The following is a 22,223-nucleotide window of genomic DNA, read 5'->3' as shown; positions in this document are numbered from 1 at the left end:
GTGAAGTTATTTCCAGAATGACATAGCTCACTGCTGTCATTAGTCAATCTTCCTGCATGCACCATCTTGAAGATGTCACAGTTTCACAGTTTATTAATAAACCAAATGACTCACCAGCAGCACAGAGCAGTCACACAGCACCTCAGTAACACCTAATGGTGACATGGCTGTCAAGTTGACAGGTGACACGGAGTAAGAAACTGCAGTTACTAAAATACAAAGTTAGTAGTTCTTTTCCCAGCAAATACATAAATCTATCCCATTAAAAGCTGGACATCCACTATTTCAAAATGCCCTGCATATCTTCTCAGAAATTGTGTAAGCACAAATTAAGTAACAGTTACTCAAATTAAGGCTACTTTTCCCATCAGGCAGTAAATCAAATGGCTACTTAAAATTATTAGGCCACATCTTGCACACTTGACAGCTACAAAACTACCTTAACTAGATTTACCAAACTACAAGGTTCTAAAGTTCAATGACAGAAATGGCAGTGTTGAACAGGCCATTAGAAGCAAACTGAGAAGAAAACATTGCAAGCTGGGAAAAAAGCAAGTTGTTTTTGTTATATTTGTCCAAAAATAAAAAACAACAACAAAGTCAGTGTCCTTTAGTCCAGCTTGTCTTACTTCACAATTTTCTAGCTCCTCCACTGGCATTGCTAGCAGACTCACCTAGCATTTTCCTTCAAATGCTTCAAGGGGCTTATTATCAAGAGCTTTAACAATGTTGTTTTATATCTACCACATTATTCTTCCTTGCTCATTTTCCATCCTTGTCTACCATCTGAAACAGCTGGTTTAGGCTGAAAACCGTACAGTAACATTTCACTGTTGATAGCCATTGGCTATACAATGATTACCCAAAAAATGGAATTTTAATGTGAAAGTAAAGGCTACAAGAAAAACCCCTCCTAACTCTAAAATGCTACAACACAGCAGAAATAATGTATAATATCCCTTTGAGAATTTAATAAGATAGGAAAAACAAAACAAACCAAGTAATGTTGATTAAGCACACAAGCTAGTATTCTGAAACCGTATTCTTGAATTTACTACAAAATTAAACAGAATGTTTTGTTGTATTTGCACAGAATAAATATGCCCTAGTGGACATTTAGGGAAAACATATTTTCATTAATATTGAAGCAACATTTAATACTGCTCAAACTAAATTCATGACATTTTACTAGAACATTTATTTTTATCTATGTGGACCTAAAGACTCTAGAAGATCCTGTGTTCTAGCAAGATAAAGTGTATGTGACAGGCTAGAAACATTCCCAAAGATAAGATGCAGCATCTCTATTGCAAGTTTGAATGACATCAGATGGATAGAAATAAACTGCTTTATTCCAAAAAGACATTCTCACCCAGGCTTCATTCTATCTTTCCTTCAAGCAATCAAAAGCAGGCCTGCTTAATATAAAATCTTTAATTATATTTAATTAGACTTTAGCTATAACCTCCTGACCTCTGGATTACAGGGTTAAATAAGAAAACAGTATGCTAACTCAACCACTTCTGTTTCCTTATTTCTCCTCAGGAGACTTTTCCTCCCATGACAGTTACTTCCCAAGAGCTTTCTGATCACAGGAAATTTTCACAGGTTTTCAGAACCGATTTTGCAAGCGGAATGTATTCACTGTGTTAAAGGGCTCCCTGAAATTCAGTGGTGTTCTGATAACAGTTCTGTACCAGGAGATACTTGATCCAAAACAGCCAAAAAGACCACATAGCAGGTACAGCCAAAAAGGCTGAAAATTCAGTGGTATTCTGATAACAGTTCTGTACCAGGAGATACTTGACCCAAAATAGCCAAAAAGACCGCATAGCAGGTACAGCCAAAAAGGCAGAGGTAAGAAGTTGCAGCTCGAGTATGTGTTTCAGAGAGGACAAACAGGTGAAAAAGAAAACACAGGGAAGTGACACATTGCCACTCCTTTTTGGTCTTGACCATACAGTTTCTCTTCAGAGGATTCCTGTAAGTCTTCACCTGCCTGTATGGCTTCTCAGTGAGAAGCAAGGTGATTTCTCCTCCTGAAAGCCACCCCTTCAGAGGAGGAAGAGCTGGCCAAATTAGCTTTTATAGCAAAGAGTACAAAAATTATGTAATTTAACAGTTCTGTGTATACAGAGTTTCACAAAATCACTTGCCATTGTTGCCAGGACTAAAGTATCTTTCCCACTCTTCCCACTTTTCAGAGAATCCTGCTTGCCACTCTTCAGGGTGAGTCAGTAGCAACTGCTCCCCCAACCTCAGACAGCAACAGCCAGTGCCAGCTCTGGTTATCAAGAGTATGGCCTTTTAATGAAGTCCCACTTAACTTGTAAAATTCTGATTCTACACTAGACTGTGTAACAAGCATGAGACATTCTGACCTCTCAATTCCATGCACTCTCCCACACTAACCTTCAGGTATTTACCCCAGGAAGAAACTTGTCTTGATCCACTACTTCCAGTTAAACCAAGCTGACAAAGCCAGACAGGAAATAAATTAAAAAACAAACAAAACAAACAAACAAACAAAAAAACAGTATCATTCTTTAAAAGCATCTAGAAATTTTGGAGCTGGGGAAAAAAAAAAAAAAGTCCTAAGTGGCAGATGTGGGACTTCAGTTGTAAAGTGCTTACTAAGCACGCTTTGTGCTTAATCTTGCCAGTTTGCAAGCCAAAATGGCTAAATTACAAAGGAATTATTGCTGGAACAATACCACATGAAACAGAGGAAAAAAAAAACATATTTAAATAAAGTATTTCTTAATTCACTCATCTAACTAAATGTAGGGTTTCAGACCAGTAAAGGTGTTAGATCTTAAATCCAATGGAGTACAAAGTTACTGAAAGTATTCATTGTCCAGAGTTTAAGAAATGTCTAATAACCATCTGTATGAGGCTAACTTAAAAAATGGCTAACAGTGTAAAAAGGCTTCTAATACCTAGAGGAAGCCATTTTATTTCATTATCAAACATACTAAGAAAAAGCAATACTTCATGATATAATAAACATACTGTAAGTTATTTTAAGCATCTGAAGACAGTTCAGATTATTCTCAATTTTTTTTCCTGGAAGCTTATGTATGTGTATCCATGTACATAAACATGCATATATGTGTGTGTGTGTGCATATATATATATATATACACAGACACACACACGTGTGTATATATATATATATATATGTACACACATACAGGTACATCCATACACGCACCTTTATTTTCTTGTATTTGAGTTCAACTAGAAAGGACCTGACCATCATAAAGACAGGAAAGCTTAGTGAAATTGTTAAAGGCTTTCCCTAAATGCAGTTGCACAGCGTGGGTACGCCAGCAGGCACTACAGGCTTGTCAAAAGCTGTCCAGCTATTTCCATGTACCACACCCCTCTTATTCGAACTAGCTAGCTAGTGACAAAGCAATTAACAAGTAACCCCAAATGATTTTAAATAAGTATTTAAAACCTTAGCTAGCCCAATTCTAAGGCAAGCAGTGCACATTAGGTATTGCAATTCCACCCCCTCAAGCCTAAATGCAATACATCTGACGCACAAATGCGTCATTAACCTGGGGGTACAAAGATGTCACTCTCACTTTAAAGCCTGTTTTCTTTGCATCAGGCAACACCTAAAAAAGCCTTCAAGAGCAAAGCAGATTCAGAAAATAGTTATTACTCCCTTTAACCATTTTTTTCTTCTAGAATGCTCCTGCCTCCCTTTCAGCAAGTTAAACAGAAATAGAACAGTTTCAGAGAAAAAAGGGGAAAAAATGTAATCAAATTCATCTGAAAAAAATAAACCTTAAATCCTATGTTACTGTTTTCCAACAATGCATTCCTCAGCTTTTCCAAATAACGGAATCATCTGTTGTTCTTCAACTCAAGTGCCAAATACATTCCAAAAGCATGTTTAGAAAGATTTAACAGCAGGCCATCTTCTATAACAATCCTGTTCATGTAGCACAAATTCTTCAGAGCTGTCAGTACAAATCTAAATGGTATCACGAGTATGAATCCTCAGTTTTAACATTACAGCTGCACGCACACGTGTATTACATGCCACATACATGCACTAACATCCTACAAAATCAGGACAAAGCATATTCATGGCTGTACATAGATGTTAAATAAACACAGCATCCTGGTTTTAGTTCAACTTTCAATTAGCAGACAAAATTGTTAATGAAACAAGTTTGTATTTACCAGGGATGAATGAATCAATATTCCTGAATCTTCATTTGGCAAGCTGAACGCTGTGTATTCAAGGGCATTGTTTTCCCCTTGCTGTTTGCAAATATAACCACAGTTTCTCTCAAAAACTGTACGAATGCCTTTAAACAGAACCACACTTGTAGTGCAACCCATTCCAAATCTGTTGAATTTTGCATTTCTAGCAGCCCTGATTGCATTTGTAGAATGCCTTCTTCCTTTGCTCGACTCGGATAATTTTCCTGGGCTTCACAGAAATATTTCCTTGTAGAATCTTCATTACGTCCGACATTTAGTGTGATCGTTGACTAGAAACCATCAGCTACTGAAATGTAATCCTATTTGCTTAAGCCAAACACTGCCAAAAATCCAGCCGCAGATGATGAAAAGCAAAAGATACCTCAGCTGTAGAGGATAGGAGGTGCTCAGCATGTGCTATGCTCCGCAACAGAGATGAAAAGATATTCCAGGGGATCAGGGAAAGAGCTCCTATGTTTCAGAGATCCTCAGAACATAATGAAAGATGAAAGGAAACTGCAAAGATACTGCTGCAGTTTCTGCTGCCAGCCACAAAGAATTCTCATCTGCTGCAAGAAAAGCACTCTCCCAGAATGCTTAGCACAGAGTTCGTACTGGCAAACATTTCTTTGCTTGACCTATATGTGCTTTTTAGTGTTTAAGACAGAAAGCTCAATATATGAGGAGAAAATTCTTAACTCACTGCAGCTACAGAAAAAAGTCAGCATGTTGTATAAACCCACTTCAATAAAATCTGTGTGTTATCAGCACGCTATCAGCAGTTCAGGCAAACCACAAGGGAGCTTAAGGCTGTCTTTACTTTTTCCTTTCTTTCTCGCATGCAAAGTGATCAGTCAATTCCCACCTGCCAGAAACCAACTTTATCTTGTCCTTGACTGCAAATAATCAATAGTCATTTAAAAAGGGGAAAAAAGAACACAACTGACTATCTACCTCAGATCAACATCCACATCTAGAACAAAAATACCAATTGAAGTTTATAATACATAAATTTGTTGGATTTATAGTGAATCACACCTGTACTGACTGAAGTTATTACTACAGGATTCTTCTCCACATAACATACTGGTATCTGTTGTACATATCTGTAAATACCTTTAACTGACACTGAGAAGTGTTAAGTTTCTTAAACTACTTCTAAAGACAAAAAAAATTGCAAAACCAGCTGTCCTGATCCACACCATAACAGCATCACTTTGTCAGAGATTGCTGGTCAGTTTTATATTTCTGCTAAATTGAAAGCACTGAGATGTATTTACTTATTTACTTACTAAATTGTAAAACTGGGTGAAAGAGTGAACTTGAAAACTCAAGACTGTCACAGTGGAGTTAAAACAAGCTACATTAAAAGGACTTAAGTGAAGCATGAAAGGCGGGAATAAACAGATTAATGTCAGCTACACATTTGCCTCCATGCAAGCTAACTATCTCAAGAAAATACTTGCATGTTACAATGAGACATTCAGGAGAAATATTTAAGATTTGTATGTTTCTCTAACAACTGGCTAGTTAATACATCTCAGTATGCTTCTCATTAAGTTTCTACCTTAAATACAACATAACAACATGCACTCACATTGATTTGAAAAATGAAATTAAAAAAAAAAATCAATATTTGACAGTGATCCAAGTAGTTCCTGCCAGTGCCATACTCTCAAAGGCAGCAGTTAGAACATTCCACATATTGTAAGAAGTAGAATTGTGTTGAGGCAGTTCTCTTACTAAGAAATAGCTTTTTTGTGGGGGGGGGGGGTGGGGAGGAGGAGGAGGACAGAATAAAGAAGGTAATGGTGAAAAACGTGGCATAAATTCTACTCTGAAGGGCAAAGATACTTCTTACATCACCATGGACGTTGAACAGCAATGTCTTTCTACCTTCTATCTCTCTACTTCTACCCTCTTGGAAAACAAGCAGCAGGTCAGTGAAGGAAATGTTCTGCTCAATCCACTAATGCTGGATAAAGACATCCTTGCAAACACATGGGGGAAAACAGTCATAGGAGTTACCACAGAAGGCACCTCCCAAAGATAAATTCAAATTAACTGTCTGTAGCGCAGAAGCCCACTTCATTCCCATATGGAATGTAGAATTACAGACACCTGTCCAAGTTCAGATTTCAAACAAAATACCAAAAGTAAATAGATCATTAAAAGAAAGCACTGTTTAGGTGGTTTTCCATGCAATTTCAGCAACTTCATAATAGGAAATGTTTCTACGAGAAGGGGAAAAAGAAAAGCAACTTACGTCTTAGGAGAGTATGAGTAAAAAGGTAGTTACAACAAATTATCATGCACTGGACAGTTCTTTCAAATACCTAGAAAATGACCTCACTTTTAAAGCACTGGGTAGGATGTTGAAGAACAGGTAGACAAAAAAGATCTTCTTTGGAAAGACAAACATGTTGACAGAATTGTAGCCTAAGTCAGATTGGAAGTGACCGTGGGAGGCATTTAATTCAAACTCAAATAAGAGCAAATTTAATTCCAACTATATCTCAAATCAATTTAGTCTCACATTTTTGTACCATTTTAGAAAAGGCAACTGAAACTTACTTGGGTCAACATAATGGTAACAACAATAACATAAAAAGCCTTCCAAATAGAGCCTGGAAGATAAATATGGGACATGAAGGGTGGGAAGAATCCACAGGGAGGAGGAACTTAACCAGACGCTTATATTAATATTATGAGAAAGGTCAAAGTAAACACATGTGCTTGAAATCGTACAGTTCTAATGAATGTTTACAAGCTTCTGTTTGACACTGGTTAACATTTAGGAAGGTAGAAGTCTTTAGGGAATCATTACGTGGATTGATACAAAATCTTCAGGAGATGCTATAGAATTCTTATTAACAAAATGAGAACTTAGATAAACCTAGGTAGAAATGGAACAGTTGAGAGAATACAGATGAAACTAGGGAGGCCTTGCAATCAAATGTGTTACCACAAAACATCAGCGTTCTCTTTTCAGGCGTGCCCTCTCTAAAGCAAAATATTTCATAAAACACAGGCCCATATCTGCAAGAGAGCATACTTCAGGCAGGATTCAAGCATCTAGGTCCTAGCGTAAGAGCCACAAAAATACCCTTTATCTCTTAAAACATTTAAAGTAGGTACTTACATTTTTACGTACAAAGTCCCCTTTGATATTTAACATGCCCAAACTGCTGCCATCTTGACAGGAGCGAACAGCTGGTTCCTTACAGATCTTAACACATCCTGACTGAATTCAGCTTTTCACAAAAACGTGACAGTATTTGTAGGTGGAGCACTACCTTCCATCTGGCAGCTGCCTGTATACTGGCACAGAAAGCTATAGATGCAAGCCTAAACCCTCCTCAGCCCAAAGGATTAAAACCAACATTGCCTAGAACTCTTTGGAGTGCTGTAACAACATGATGATAATGTATCAAAGCCAAGGTACTCACTTCTGCTTGATAAAGCTATTCTGCAGCAAAGAACTGAAGATCCAATAGCCCTGTAAGAGGGAATAGAAGTGTATATACAACACTTAATTCTTCCTAGAGAAGAGGAAGAAGAAAATGCTGGTTCCTATTGCAATAACTGCTTCTGCAATGATTGCTTCATGCAAACTTCAAAGAAGAGCTTTGCCAGGTAATTCTCAAGAACCCTTATTTCTTCAGAAAGAAGGAACTAGTCCAGAAGCTGCTTTTGGCCACAACAATGACTACTACTCTGTCTTAAAACTTTTCAGCACTTGATTTATTGAAACTAGTGTAGAGTGTCTGGATATGAATTATTCTGAGTTACCCTCATATCCACTTTCCAGAATGGCAAGGAGGATACAGCGAACTACAGGCTTATCAGATTCACTCCAATCTCCATGTAGATCATGACGCAAACCCTCCTGGAAGCCATTTCCCAACAGATAAAGAATAAGAGGCTAGTACCAAGTAGACATCAAGGACAAATTATGCCTGACCAACCTGTTTGCCTTCTGTGATCCTTGGTTCTGTGTGCAAGGAGATAGCAACAGACATTGAATAATGTTAATAAAACAAGCTTCTGGCAGTCTTCCTCAGCATTATTGTAGTCAAATTAGACAGATGTGGTCTGAATGAGTGGACAACAATGACATCCTGTTGGACAGCAAGTTGAACATGCTGAGTAGGCTTTTCAGTACAAAAAAGATATTGACATATTGCACTGCGTCTAATGGAGAGCCATCATGATGGTTTATGAGCGGCAGCATATGATATGAGAAAAATCTAAGAGACCTTGGATAATTCAGCCTTAAGGGAAAGCTAAAGGAGCTCTTATTGCTATTTGCAACCACTTCATGGGAAACAGAGGATAGAGCCAGACTCTTCTCGGAGTCATAGAAAAAGAGGCAACAAACACAGAATATTCCATTTGCATAAAAGGATATTTATTATTTTTTTTTTCATAACCATGAGGGTTGTCAGCTACTGGGGTTAAAGTGTTTTCCATCTCTGTGGATATTAAAACCAGACTGGCATAGTCTCTGAGCAACCTGCTCTAACCAGATCTATTTTGAGCAGGGGATTGCTGTAGGTGACTTCCAGAGATTCTCCTTTCAACCTGTACATTTTCATGATTCTGTGGCATTACACAGGGTAGCCACACACTAACCACAGAGACAGAGAAAGAGAAAATTCTGTTCTTCAGGAGAAAGCTGGTATGATTACTCCAGGAGGTCATCTTGAGAATAGCATGCTCGGATTCCTATGTAATTTTGACCGAGAACCTGCACACTCAACAATGCCCTAAGAAAAGATCTGCATCTGACAAAAACAAAAATGTCACCAAAAATGTGACATTAGAAATACTAAGTCAGAAATACCACCAGGCTGAAAACTACAGTGGTTGATCATTTGTAAGATTCCCCTAATATTGAAGACCATATCAAAAGTAAAAGAAAACCCCACACTAATTGAAGCAAGACTTATAATTGACAAACAAGGGAATATTTGTGTCTGTTATGCTGTCATACATTTAGAGAAATCAGGAGGAGGTGTAAATGATGCAACTGAAGACATGCCATTCCACATCTTCCATGCACGGTATTATGCATGTGCTGATGGAGAGATGCACATGAATTTAAAACCCTGCTAGTTACAAAACGCTAAATATCTTAGCTAATAGTTTTAGGTTGCATACTTGATAGCTGCAGAAAGGTTAGTCTTCTCAAATCCATTCTTACATGAGTAACAATACATTTTCAGCCATAGCTGAGCACTGGGCGCTGCCAGTAAAGCATGTGCCTTAAGTTCAACTTAAGTACAACTTGAGCACCAAGAATAACCCAAAGAACTTTAGGAAGTTGTTCAGTTTAGATTGACTTGGACAAATAAACATTTATCGTTAAGCATGAGACACAAAACAGCTAGCCCTTTACATTTCAAGCCCTAACACTGATTTCTAGTATTGAAATACGCTCACTGAACTCCATCTAGTGGTCACATAACTTTCAGCTTTTTGAAGTGATTATTCTGGACTTTTAAGTAGCTGATAAGTTAATAATAATAATAAATTTCTGTTGTGGTTAAGAGAGCTACAGAAGAAGTTGCTACTTATAGAATATTAATTTCAGAAACCCTGATGAAACCATGCCAGAATAAATAATGCTCAACAGTACAGCAGACTAAAAAAAAACAAACATATATTAAAAGCCAGGTTTTGAGCAACCTGACTGCCTGACTGTGTTCAGGGAAAACCAGCAGAAACTTCAGGGCTCATACATACTTTTAATACCTCTACAGAGTTTATTCTGCTTCAGGTCCTTCTTTCCTTTGTTCCTAGTTCAGTCAGGAACAAGTTCCAACTTCTCCTCCAGCAGACCATTAGCTGCCAAAATACTATGCTGGAAGTACTGTCCCTGAACTTTACCAGCAAGACTGTACACAGCAGGGATTTTTAGGTTTTGTTTTGGTTTTTCCCTGTTAGAAACCTCATATTTCATGAGAGGAAAAACTTACTGGATCATGATGTATGCGGTGGCTGCAACACTACTGAGCCATCTGAGGCCACATACAATACCAGGCAAATAACTCCACGGTGATAACAAGCCTGGCAAGCAAGAATCCCAAGACGATTTCTGAAAGGAAACTAGAATAACATCCTTCAAATACCTATGATGTGTGTCATCTTTTCATTAACCTGAATGATCTTTTTAAACTCACTGACGTTTGAGGTCCAACACGAATTTAAAATCCCTCTTGGACTAGCAAATACTAAGTGTGAAGCCTCCTTGAACATTCCTTAAAGGCAAATATGATTTTCAGCTAAACCACCTACTAAATCAGATGACTTACATTGCACAACTGTTAGTGCCAGTACAAGTGGGTGCAAATATGCCTGGCAGAAAGAGGTCTGAAATACCACTTATCACTGTACGAGGGCAAGAGATGAATGGGCTAAATGAGGTGACTTTCAATCTTATTTTCACAAAGCTTCAGTTCTGTATTATTTTGTTGCCTGGCTACAGTCACAACCATGCCTATACGCAAGCCTAGAAAGGCATGAAGAGATGTGCAAGCAGATTCTCCATCAGTACCAGCACCCGTGGGAAGAACAGTACTTATAAAACCAAAGGATATAAAGACCATTATACAACATAAAAAAGCAAAGAGCATAAAATAGCATTGGTGATGCAATCAAAATGGAGAATGGGTTAATACCTTTCCATCACCTTAAAACCATGTTAAAATGCACAATGCTAGCCAGCATCTCCTTTTGACTTTGATTTCTTCACAAACCTGTTAAAATAAGACCAACAGCTATCTTACCAGCCTTTGCCTCTCCCACTGAAAACACCCAGCTGTTTCTGTGGAACTCCTATTTTTTCTATTCATGTATGTTTCAGTACTCCTTTCAGCATACGACCAGCACTGTGCATTGGGTAACCACTAAGGTAGCAAGATCACATATCTTAATGTCAAAACATCTAAAGGCAGTGGAGGCTCTGGACTTGTAAGCTGAAACCAAATTAAATGGTTACAAACTCAGGTACATTGAATTACAGGCTCCTGAAATTAACTATATTTCACTTATGGTAACACAAAAATTGCTATGTATTGCATCCTGCACTGATGTAACCAGAATACTTTCCCTACTTACAATTATGCAATTGTTATCCATTCTGAGTATAATGCACAGTCACTCTTTGTTGGGGAATCAGTTTTATATTAGCAAAAATATAAATACATCTTATCTCTGAATTCAAACTCCTTCCCACCCACAGAGTACCTGAAAGTACAAAAGCAGTTTAGCCCATGCTTCATATTTCCAAACCTAGATCAGTATCTGTCAAGATGCCACCTCTTTCTAAGTCAATAGTTAAACCCGAGTATCAAAAAGCTCCCAGAAGTACACAATGCAGCAGCTAAGGATTATTTATTTACACCGATGGATCTAAATTACAGCCTTCCCTGTATTCTAGCATCTCTGGATCAGCATTACTCCTTTTCAACTTTGTTGTGACTAAATTTAAATCTTACTTTTTCTTTTCTAATCATTGGGGGAACTTTGTTTTTCTTGTTTTCTTTGGGTTTGCAGAAAAGTTGTGTTTTAAAGCACATTTTGATTGCTTAGTTAATTTTATGTGAGGTCACCTGATATTCCCACTGCATGAACAACTACATTTCTTCGTAGAAGAAACTTCAAAAGGGACTACTCAGTTTCAACTTGTAGCGACTGAAACATTGTTTATGCACAAACTCATTTGTCCCTGAGAATTTCAAATAAGTTTAGAAGAGCAAGGTATCGCTTTGAGAAGTGAATGGTTTTGTTGCTTTAGATTTCTTTCCTAATGTCATCCCTAAAAGAAACTTTTCAACAGTACTACAGAAGCAGTTAGGAGAAAGACAAAGACATCCTAAACCATGTTTCCTTGATTTGCTCAGAGTTACAAAGTTGACATTTCTTACAGAACTAACAGCATTGACAAATAAAGCAAGGTCTGCTTTACAGCTAACCTTGCCTGAAAAATCTGAATCACAGTCTTTGGAAATGTTCAGCCCCAGCTGACTTCTCCCTCCTCATTGTCTCAAGATAGAAAAATGATCCAGAACTTTCATGTTCTTTTTTGGCACTACAATTCCAGGGGCTGCAATTTCCTTCTTAAGCCACCTGACATCCCTTCCTTCAGCTGGTGAGCAGAAAGAAATTCTAGCTTTTTTAATAGGAATAGGCCTTCTTACTCAGAGAGGGCCCCAAACCAAAGCCTGACCTGAGCCCAGAGGCTTAGAACTAGAATTTCAGATAAGACCTTGATTTACACTGGCACCAGCAAGTACTCCAGTCTGAATTAGACTGTGATCTGCTTGCTTCCTCAGCACACAGAGCTAAAATTACTTTGTTCTTAAAAAGCAAACTAACACCTCACAGAACAAGTACACAGAAGACTCTGATTTTAGGCTCCCCAGCACAAGAGAGCCATGGATGTACTGGAGAGGATCCAGCAACAGGCCACAAAGTTGAGGGGACTGGAGCATCCCTCCTATGAGGAAAGGCTGAGAGAGCTGGGACTGTTCAGCCTGGAGAAGACTCAGGGAGCTCCTGTCAATGTATATAAATACTTGAAGGAAGGGTTTAAAGAAGACAGAGCCAGGCTCTGCTCATTGGTGCCCAGTGACAGGTCAAGAGGCAATGGGCACAATCTGAAACACAGGAGGTTCCCTCTGAACATCAGGAAACACTTTTTCACTGTGAGCATGACTGAACACTGGCACAGGTTACCCAAGGAGACTGTGGAATCTCCATCCTTGGCGATAGTCAAAACCAGCCTGGGCATGATCCGAGGCAACCAGTTACAAGTGGCCCTGCTTGACAGAAAAGTTGGACCAGATGACCAACCTCAGTCAGCCTGTGACTATGTAAAAGAACCATGGCACCCCTCTGCACCACTTCCCTCGGAGAGAGCTCTCCTGCTGTTTTGGGGTGGTGTGGTTTTTTTTTGGGGGGGGGGGCGGGCGGGGGGGGGCTGGGTTGTTGTTGGGTTTTTTTTTGAATCATCATCATTACAGGTATTTACCAGCAGCCCCAAGGCAACACCACTACCACTAACTTAAATAAAGCACTATTCGGAATGGAGTGGTTTCACTAGTCTGAGGTGCCAGATCTGGACAGAGGTTTTAACCAAGCCTTTTGATTTCTTCTCGTTTTCCCCTCACTTGAACTGCCAGAGTCTCCAAACCAGGAAGCAATCTCTGGACACAGCAGGATAATATAGAAGACAATATCTGGATTCCTCATTCCTCCTCTTACATCTGATTCATTGGGCACAAATGAGAAGATGACAAACTGTTCTAAGAGACACAGTACTTCATCCTTACACTAACAAAGAATCACATTCCCCACCCCTGCACATCAACAGATCACAATGGGATTGTAGCAAGACAACCGCAGCTACGGATGCTGGATTTCTTTGATTAAACATTTATGCTCCAGAACAGTTTTCTCTATAAAACCCCCTTCAGAGCTTCTGCTCAACTTTCTGAGCACCTTTAGATGTCTTAGTAAACTGTTTTCCAAAGCAGAGTCCATTGAACCAATTAAATTCTGGCCTCTGCTTGGTACAGAAAAATCTTGTCCATAACATTAACCAGGTAGGTTTTTTACCTACCACTATTTCATAGATTATTAAATTTAAGATACTCCAGTACATGAGTGCCTCTGGACTAAGACAGAATGTAAGCATGCCTGCACAAACCTATCTGTCCTTTAAATGAAGGCCTAAAATAAGTTACATGGTCATAATTATTAGAGTATCTTCTCATTTTTAGATATAATTTATTTCAAAAACATTTACATGAGAGGCATTGTGTAATACATGGCCTACTTGTGCAACTTTATGCCTTTTTTGGTTTGCATAACTAATGCTTTTCATGGACACAGACAACCTAAGATGGGGGGGGGGGGGAGAATGAATTTGTCTTTTCCCTCTTCCAGATGAAGGAGTTTTGCCTTCAGTATCTAAGTTAAGTACTTGAAATCACTCAAAAATCAAAAATAGCCACTAGCTAAGGAAGCAAGTTTTATGTACATTTTTAATACATAATACTTTTTAAGATCACTCCACTAGTTAGGTTTTCAAACACAATCAGAAATTTCAGGTCTAAATAAGAGCTTCCTGGACAACACCACTGAAGATGTTACACCTTTTCTTTATATCCATAAAAGACCACTGGCACCAAATCACCTCTAACAGTTACAGAAGTTCTTAAATAAAAGCAATATAGGCAATGCATTTCTCAGGAGGACACAATCAAGTTTGTTGCTATATGGAAAACTGAACTCCCCTATTTGCTTTGATGATTTGTCAGTAATTTTCATCACTCTTTTTAAACACACATAAATTTGGCAGAATCTTACAACTACCTCAAAAATACATATCTCTGGTTAAACTGCCGAATTCACAAATTGTTGAGCTTGCATATACATGCATATATCTGATGGTTATCTAAGGCACACACTACTCACAAGTGACAACTCAGTCCAACAACCATATATACTTAAAAGTAACTTGAACATCTACGCCTATGCAACAGGAAAACTAGTTGGCATTAGAGGTCTAGTTTTCAAAATAAGTAATTGCAGACCCTTTTGAAACATTTTCATAGAAGCACAATGCAGCACAGCCAAATGACTTGAAGCAGGATATACAGTTTCAGTTTATTGCCCAAGATCTTCAATATGGGAAAAAAACCAACCATGGAGTTGTGAAATTCTCAGGTTTAAATTCACATGCAAGGAGTTCTGCTTCCATTGAGATACAAATATGTCAACCTGATTGAGTATTAAAGGGCATGAGCAGGGGAAGAGAGGAAAGAGAAGGTATACTGTGGTATTATTCCACTCTGCATGAGCTACTGCCACCATACACTGAAAAACCACCCAGCTTCACCCTATACCTGACATTTGCTGTATTAGAAACAACTATTTTTAAAGTATTTATTCCTCTATTTTAAACATAATTATTGTTATCTAGCAGGACAGAAAAAGTTCCAGAGAATAATAAATAAGGTACCACGAACAAAAATGATCTAATGTTGTTTAATGGTTAAATGTAATTTTGCTCACACAGAAATTCAGCTGTTCCGCATTTTTCCCCTCAAATTCCCTTTCTGAACCAGAAGCTGATGAACATTTAAAATTCAAATAAGTTTAACGGTATTTATTAAAAGAAACTGTAGTACTATAGTCCAGCCTCCAAATCTTCACAACCACAGAAATGTCTGTCATACCCAGAGTAAGCCTTCTTAGCAGTATCAACTTGCCAGAAATAACAGCTAGTTTTCTTAGTAGTATCTTGTATACAGTCAAAAAGGTTTTGATATGCACTTTGCTAAAATAAAACCAGCAGCTTCATCAACAAGATCTTATTCTCTGCCAATTTTTATTTCCTTTAGGAAAGGTAAGTGGCACATACCATAAGCTAAGTAACTTCTTCAGGGTTAAGTATCAGGTTTTTTCTTCCCCCAAGTAAAGTTCAACAGTTCAGAGAGTGAGTAAGCATTACCATTCCCACTGAGTTCCTCCAAGGTGAGATGTGTTAGGATGACGTTTACTGTCAGCAACAATTCTTCCTTTCAAATCTTGAGTGCCAGTTCTCATATCCCTGCTTTCACTCATCCATCCATCACAATTTGCTTCTTCCAAATTCCTTATGCATACAATTTCACATTCCATTTACAGAAAATTCACCTTTATCCATGTTTCCAGTTTTTCTGTACGCATCAGCTATAAAAGATCCCAGCCCCCCTCATCCTTTCAGCAGTACATACCACTTTTGAATTCCTAAATTTCCTGAAGCAAGCCATCAACTATCTCTTTCTACACAAACACTGCAACAGAAATCTCATAGTTAATGAGGTTCCAAATACTCCATTCATTGTACACAGAGAAGCCACTTTGCAGAAAAGCACACAAGCCCTCTGTACACAGGGCATATGAAAGGATACACAAATCAGAAAGGAAAATACCAGCCCAAAATGAATACTACATGGTCCTTCCAGGAGCTATATTCTTGGAAAAACTACGGTAAAAACATTGTAAAAACATAGCACAGAGCGCACCTATTGATCTTTTTTCATGGACTTGAGATTCACAGAAAGCAGAGATCAGGACTGGAAAGACAAAGGTGACACGGTGTAAAAATCAAGAACAAGTATTCTTTAAACAAACAAACAAACAAACCTAACAAAAAAAAGATCAGTGAGTTTGAGATCAAAGACTCATTAGGAGATGCAAGCACTGTCTTTAAGATGTACTGATTTTCCTCCACATCTGCAAAACTGAATTTCTGCAACTTTTTGAAGGCAAGAGCTCTATCAGGTACTTTAAGTTAACACATAAAACACAAGATGTGATATGTATTAAGACATGATATCAGCCTTCAAATATTTGAACCTATTTTATAAGTAAAATCAAGAAGGAGAACTGCACAGAACAATCTATGAATCGCTCAGATTTCATCCTGTTTTTCCATATCTTAAGTTTCTTCTGTACAGTGTTAATTTCAACATAAGGGAAACAACTTTTAATGCATGATTTGGTATATATAAACATTTTCATTAACTGCATATTTAATAAGCATGTTTTGTTGACAGCTAGGCAGAAGCAAACCAAATCTGGCATGCCAAACATTCTCTTAACTGCTTATTATCCTTAAGTGTCAGCTTAATTTAATATAGGATAGAACGTATTGATTTGCCACTGAGATAATTTATCAGTAACACACCAAGACAACACCTACTCTTCCTGAAGTCCTACTGCAACATGCATTGAGTAACTTACCACCACTTAAAGGTACCACTTCAAATTATGTGTAATACTAAAGTTGCACTGAAAACTGCTCTGGGCAAGATTGCTGGTTTAAGAAACAGGATTGTCATCCCCACAGCCTTCCTCCCCTGACAGAAATGTATTTGGGTGGCCAGAGGCATCACATTAAGTCACGTGTCTGGTCTGAAGTCAAACAACATCAACAATGCACAAGGCTATATATTCAGCAAGGATGCTACTTTTGAGCAGAAAATGGCAAAACCTGAACCCAAATAATCAAGGTAATATATTATGCACCTTACCACAGTAGAAAGCTGATTGCTAAATAAGTTTCAAGTTCAGCCAACCAAACTGTACGTGTTGGTTCAGCAAATTAAATACCAGAAAGAACATATGAGATGTCAAATGCTGACAAGACAGCTTGCTTCATTCTGTAATGAAAACTAGCTTGACTAACCACATCTGCTTAATGTTTTTTTACAACTCAACCAACCTATTTAGCCTGTCAGTTGGCTGAAAACCCCTGACTTTCAGATGCAATATAGAGCAACCCAAAAATGTAAGATATACCATGCCATCCTACTGGCATGCTGCTTTCAGTCCTCTTTCATACGATCCTAAGAACATTTATACAGCAGAAAAGACAAGCTGAAGTTAGAAATATGATCTAATAAACCTCATTTAAGGATGGGAATGATTTTGGTTGTGGTGGTGTTTTTTTAAAGTATAGCAATACACTGTTGATGGAAAAAAATAAATGGCACTGTTAAACAGTAGCCACAAATACAAGTTAGAGAATCTGTACCACTTCACAGGTATTAGCAGTTCACTTTTATCTGCTACTGCAAGTAATGACTGAATGATCTGCATCACTAGCCAGTACATTGTGCTGCAGAGATGTACAGTCAGAAGTGGTATTTGGTTGTAAGTAGCTGGACAGATCACCCACCAAGAACTGCTAGTTTGAATTCATTCTTTCCTACCCCAAAATTCTACACCTCAAGCCCAGCCAATGGAAAACAGCTTCAGTGTTTTTTCAATATTGGAAAACTCAGCATCTGTTCATGAGCAAGTAATGACAGACAGATCCCATTAGTTACCAGTGTTGAACAATGTTTTAAGCAAGACAGTTTGTTGATGACCCAGTTAAAAACATCCTGGGGAGATGCTCTATCAGAGCTTTGAGAGACAGCTCAGGAAAGAAAGTGGGTCTTCTTACCTTTAAAGCCATACACCTGGCTGGAGTATTCCACAACTATTATAATACTGGGAAGAATCCTATGTTCACTAGGTCAGTCTGAGAGCTTTCAGATAATACAGCCCAGACACTCCAACAGCTAAGAAACAGGTCAAGCTTATAGAAGTAAATATGTTTTTAGAAGTATTTTACAGCCAAATACTATCCTACCTAAACTCTTCCTTTAAACAGATACTTTCATTCCAAACATCACAATGCTCAAAAAAAGACTGACAGCACATTCAAAGGAGGAAGAAATAGTAAGAAGGTAAAGGTAAACCTGTGATCACTTGCCTTTGCATTCATGAACAAACAGCATGTGAGCAGGAACATGGGAGTTCAGTGACAAAATGAACAGCATTTATGACAGTAGGAAAGACGTAATAGCAGGGGCAAAATGTGGCTGAAACAGGAAGATGAACTTCAGCACAAGTCTGCATGGAAGAGAGATGAGGGTTTTACTCCATGCATCAAGCTAACAAAGAAAGATTACAACCCTGACATGAACCTGAAGGTGCTATCAATGGTAAGTCACTATTTTTGCTTTCTAAAATAGTGATGGAAGACCTTATCCAGAACCAAACTCAGACAGTACACTACTTTACACCATCACTTCTTTCATCTCCTTTAAATTCTGCAAAAATACCTGGATTTTTTAGTGAATACCATCCTATCATGTCTCTGGTCAACCTGCATGAGTTAAAGAATCAGAAGTGTTCTAACTCATCTCAGTGACATTAGTCATAAGTGAACTAAGAAGAAAACCATCTAAAGGGTGGAAGGCGGGAGGGCAGAATCGCCAATTACTGCAAAAGAAACATTTCTTTGTGTCATGAAAATACATAAATCCCTTTACTGCTCCCTCAATATGAAATATATATATATATTCCTCAGAAACACTTGATCCCTGGAATACTGCTAACATATATTAGATGTTCATTACACACATAGGCACTACTGTCTTGTGGAAAACTGGTGGTATTCAGGTGGACCCTGAACTATGGGTATTAAGTCTTCTATTGTATATTCCATATCCCACAGTTAAATAAAGAATAATTTAACATTAGAGCTACTGTTTTATTAAAGAACTGTGGGAAACAAAATGTATCTAATAGAAGACTAAATATACATAGAAATGCCCCTGAATTACAGCTACAGCATTTGTTACTCTCACACACATCACTACCACAGGACAAACAGTCTTCCGGCAAGCAGTTTAAAAAAGTTAGAGAAGCCCATACTTAGCAACAGCAAGGGTGAACAACAAACTACAGATCACCTTCCAGCATCAGGAACCCCAGCAGCAGAAAGTCTTTACTTACACAGGGTTAAGCACTTACTAAAACATTCCCCTTGGAGATAACAAAACCACATGGAATATATTCATATACCATGAATTAGAGCCCCAAGAGAGAAGAATCTTGCTGAGGCTGTTTAAGATGTCGTCACCTGGGCACAGCCAGGCCAAAACCCATACCTCTGTCTCAGCTGCCTCAGTTCACTAACACCTTCAGACAAATGTACTCTCATCAGTTTCAATTAAATTAATAAGCCTGACTGTGAACTGGCAAGATCAACCTCCATGTGCTAGCACAGTGACAAATAGCATTCAAACATCCCTATTACACTTGCCAGCACTCATCTTTCATACCGTAGGACGCAGCAAAAAAAAAAACCAACAAACCCGTGGTTTAGCTGTAAAGCGTGGGGACAGTAGTAAGATGAAACATCACTTCTGCACCGCTCTTTTCACACGCACAGAAGACAGAAGCGCTTCAGTTGCACAGGGGCGAGAGCTGTACCCGCTCTACAGGTGGAGAAGCCGGGAGGCACGCAGGCCCCTCGCCTGACCGAAGGACAAGGGGAGGGAGCCGGGCGCTTCCCGGTGAGATCCGCTTGCCCCGCCGCCCCGCACCGCCTCCCGCCCCACACAAGTTTGCAGCGGGAGGACAGGAGCGCCCAACCGTGCCCGCGGGGCGCAGCGTCCCATGGCGCCCTCTGCGCCGCTGCCGCTGGGCGCGTCCTCACCCCGCCTGCGGCGGCACCGGCACCGCTCCGCACCCGCCCCGCAGCCGTCGCAGAGATCCCCCCCTCCCAACACGGGCGGGATCAAAGGGCCCGTATCCCCCTCCAGAACCAGCCCTCCTCAAGAGGCCGCAGAGGCGGCCGGAGCATCGCCCGGGCCGCTCACGATCCGCCGCAGCACTCACCAGCAGGACGGAGCCGCGCACCACCTCGGAGACGCTCTGCCGCAACTCGGCCGCCGTGCCGGGCTTGCTCAGCGCCCGCGTGAACTTCCGAGTCTCCGGTGCCACCAGGGCCATGGCCGCCCGCTGCCCTCCCGGCACGGCCGGCCCCTCACGCGGCGGCGGGAGGCGGGAAGGGCACGAGCCCCGCCGGCGGCCGCCGCAGCCGGTGCCGCTCCCGCCGGGCAGCCCCTCCCCCGGAGGAGCCGATGCGCACCGCCCCCCTCCTCCCTCACACCGCAGTCGCTGCCGCCGCGGAGGGCGATTGGCGCGGCAGCGAGGGGACCGAAAGGGGCGGGGCGGGACCGCGCGCGCGGCACCCCGAAGCCCCGCCCCCACCTGTTCCCGAGGCGCTTTTCTGATTGGGCTTCTGGTTACCTGCCCGGCTGCGGCTCCCCTCCCTCATTGGCTTAGCTCGGACCCGAAGGCCAAGGTGAGGGGCGGGGTCGGTTGGAGCCGGAAGTTGCCGCCTTTGCCGGGCAGGCCCCGCCCTCGCAGGGGGGCTTGTGGAAAGAGGTAGTGGCTGTGGCGGCGGTCGTGGCTGGGTGTTGGTGGCGGGTCCCGGGGTGAGGAGCTGTGCTTTCCCCGGACCCCAGCGTGTGGCGGCGAACGCGGTTCCGAGCAACAAGAGTCGGTGGCATAGCGCTGCCGGAGTGGCCGCTGTGGCCTTTGAGGGCCGGGAATACGCCCCGGGAATAGCGGCGGTGGCCGTGCCGTCTGCTCGGGCTCTGTGCTGGCGGCTTCTGCTCGTGTTTGTACCTGCACCTGTACGTACACACTCGTACATGCGTCTGTGTGTCCCGTAGTGTAGTAGGAAGTTAGAAAGGTTGGTGTGTTCGGTGTCCGTAGCGCTGCTCGTACGTCCTAATGAGGCTTCAGTTTAGAGAGTTTCCCTCCCCTTGTGCGGTTTTCTTCTCACAAACGGCTTCTGGGTTTAGGTGGAGTTGCATCAAAGTGGACCTGGCTGTAGCTTTTTTAATTGCTGTGAATCCCCTCTGAGAGACTGGTTAGATGTAGTGCCCGTCTCCGAAGGTGCGCAGGCATTAGTCACTTTATGACTGCGTTGGGGGGAGCCTTATCTCTGCCTACAAATACCTGAAAGGAGGATTGAGCAAGGAAGTGGCTGGTCTCTCAAGTAACAAGTAACAGGGCAAGAGGAAACGGCCTCAAGCTGTGCCACGGGAGGTTTAGACTGGATATTAGGAAAAAATTCTTCACAGACAGGGTGCTCAGGGATTGGAACAGGATGCCCAGGGAACTGGTGGAATCACTGTCCCTAGGAGTGTTCAAAACCGTGTAGATGAGGCCCTCAGTGACATGGTTTAGTGCTGGACTTGGCAGTGCTAGGGGAACGGATGGACTTTTCCAACCCAGGTGATTCTGTGATTAAATCTTTTAAATGCTTAAGAGCATTTGAGAGCGTTAGGGCTTGTATGCCTTTACCTTCTTAGGCATCCCTTCGTATAAACCAAACCCACTTTCCTACACTGAATATAGTTTACCACTGGTGGAGGGAGCAACTGAGTGCTGTGGACAAGGCGGGGATGGTTTTCAGGTGGAAAAAGAAGGTCACAAAGTGATTGTATCTGAGGTGGTGTACTCAAAAAACGACTGGCAGAGAAAAGGCCTGCTTTTTTTGGATGCTTCACAGATAAATGTGTAACTAATAACATTCGAAATAATTAAGGCAATTCTTATAGAATGACAGAGGTTAAAAAGTTCAAATA

At 40.5% G+C, this 22,223-nt stretch overlaps 1 protein-coding gene across 13 annotated transcripts in view; it reads right to left on the bottom strand.

Moving 5' to 3' along the window:
- DOCK9 (dedicator of cytokinesis 9) overlaps positions 1-20,722 on the bottom strand; it is a 113,475-nt gene extending 92,753 nt beyond the window's left edge. For 7 of the 13 annotated variants that reach the window (XM_061361055.1, XM_061361058.1, XM_061361059.1 and 4 more), the window contains exon 1: positions 4,201-4,802. In XM_061361055.1, coding sequence (XP_061217039.1) covers positions 4,201-4,362 — 162 coding nt within the window. In that variant the 5' untranslated portion in view covers positions 4,363-4,802. Of the gene's footprint in view, positions 1-4,200; positions 4,804-20,460 lie in introns of those variants that run through there. The other 6 variants (XM_061361056.1, XM_061361062.1, XM_061361074.1 and 3 more) reach the window with 2 other exon arrangements.
- Between the last annotated feature and the right edge of the window lie 1,501 nt (positions 20,723-22,223).

The sequence above is a fragment of the Neopsephotus bourkii genome, unplaced genomic scaffold, assembly GCF_033783945.1.
Source record: "Neopsephotus bourkii isolate Nb327-2 ecotype Australia unplaced genomic scaffold, CSIRO-AGI_Nbou_v1 NB_1052, whole genome shotgun sequence".
NCBI lineage: Eukaryota > Metazoa > Chordata > Aves > Psittaciformes > Psittacidae > Neopsephotus > Neopsephotus bourkii.
The sequence above is the reverse complement of the archived record's forward strand: the minus strand, read 5'-3'. Positions and strand labels throughout refer to the sequence as shown.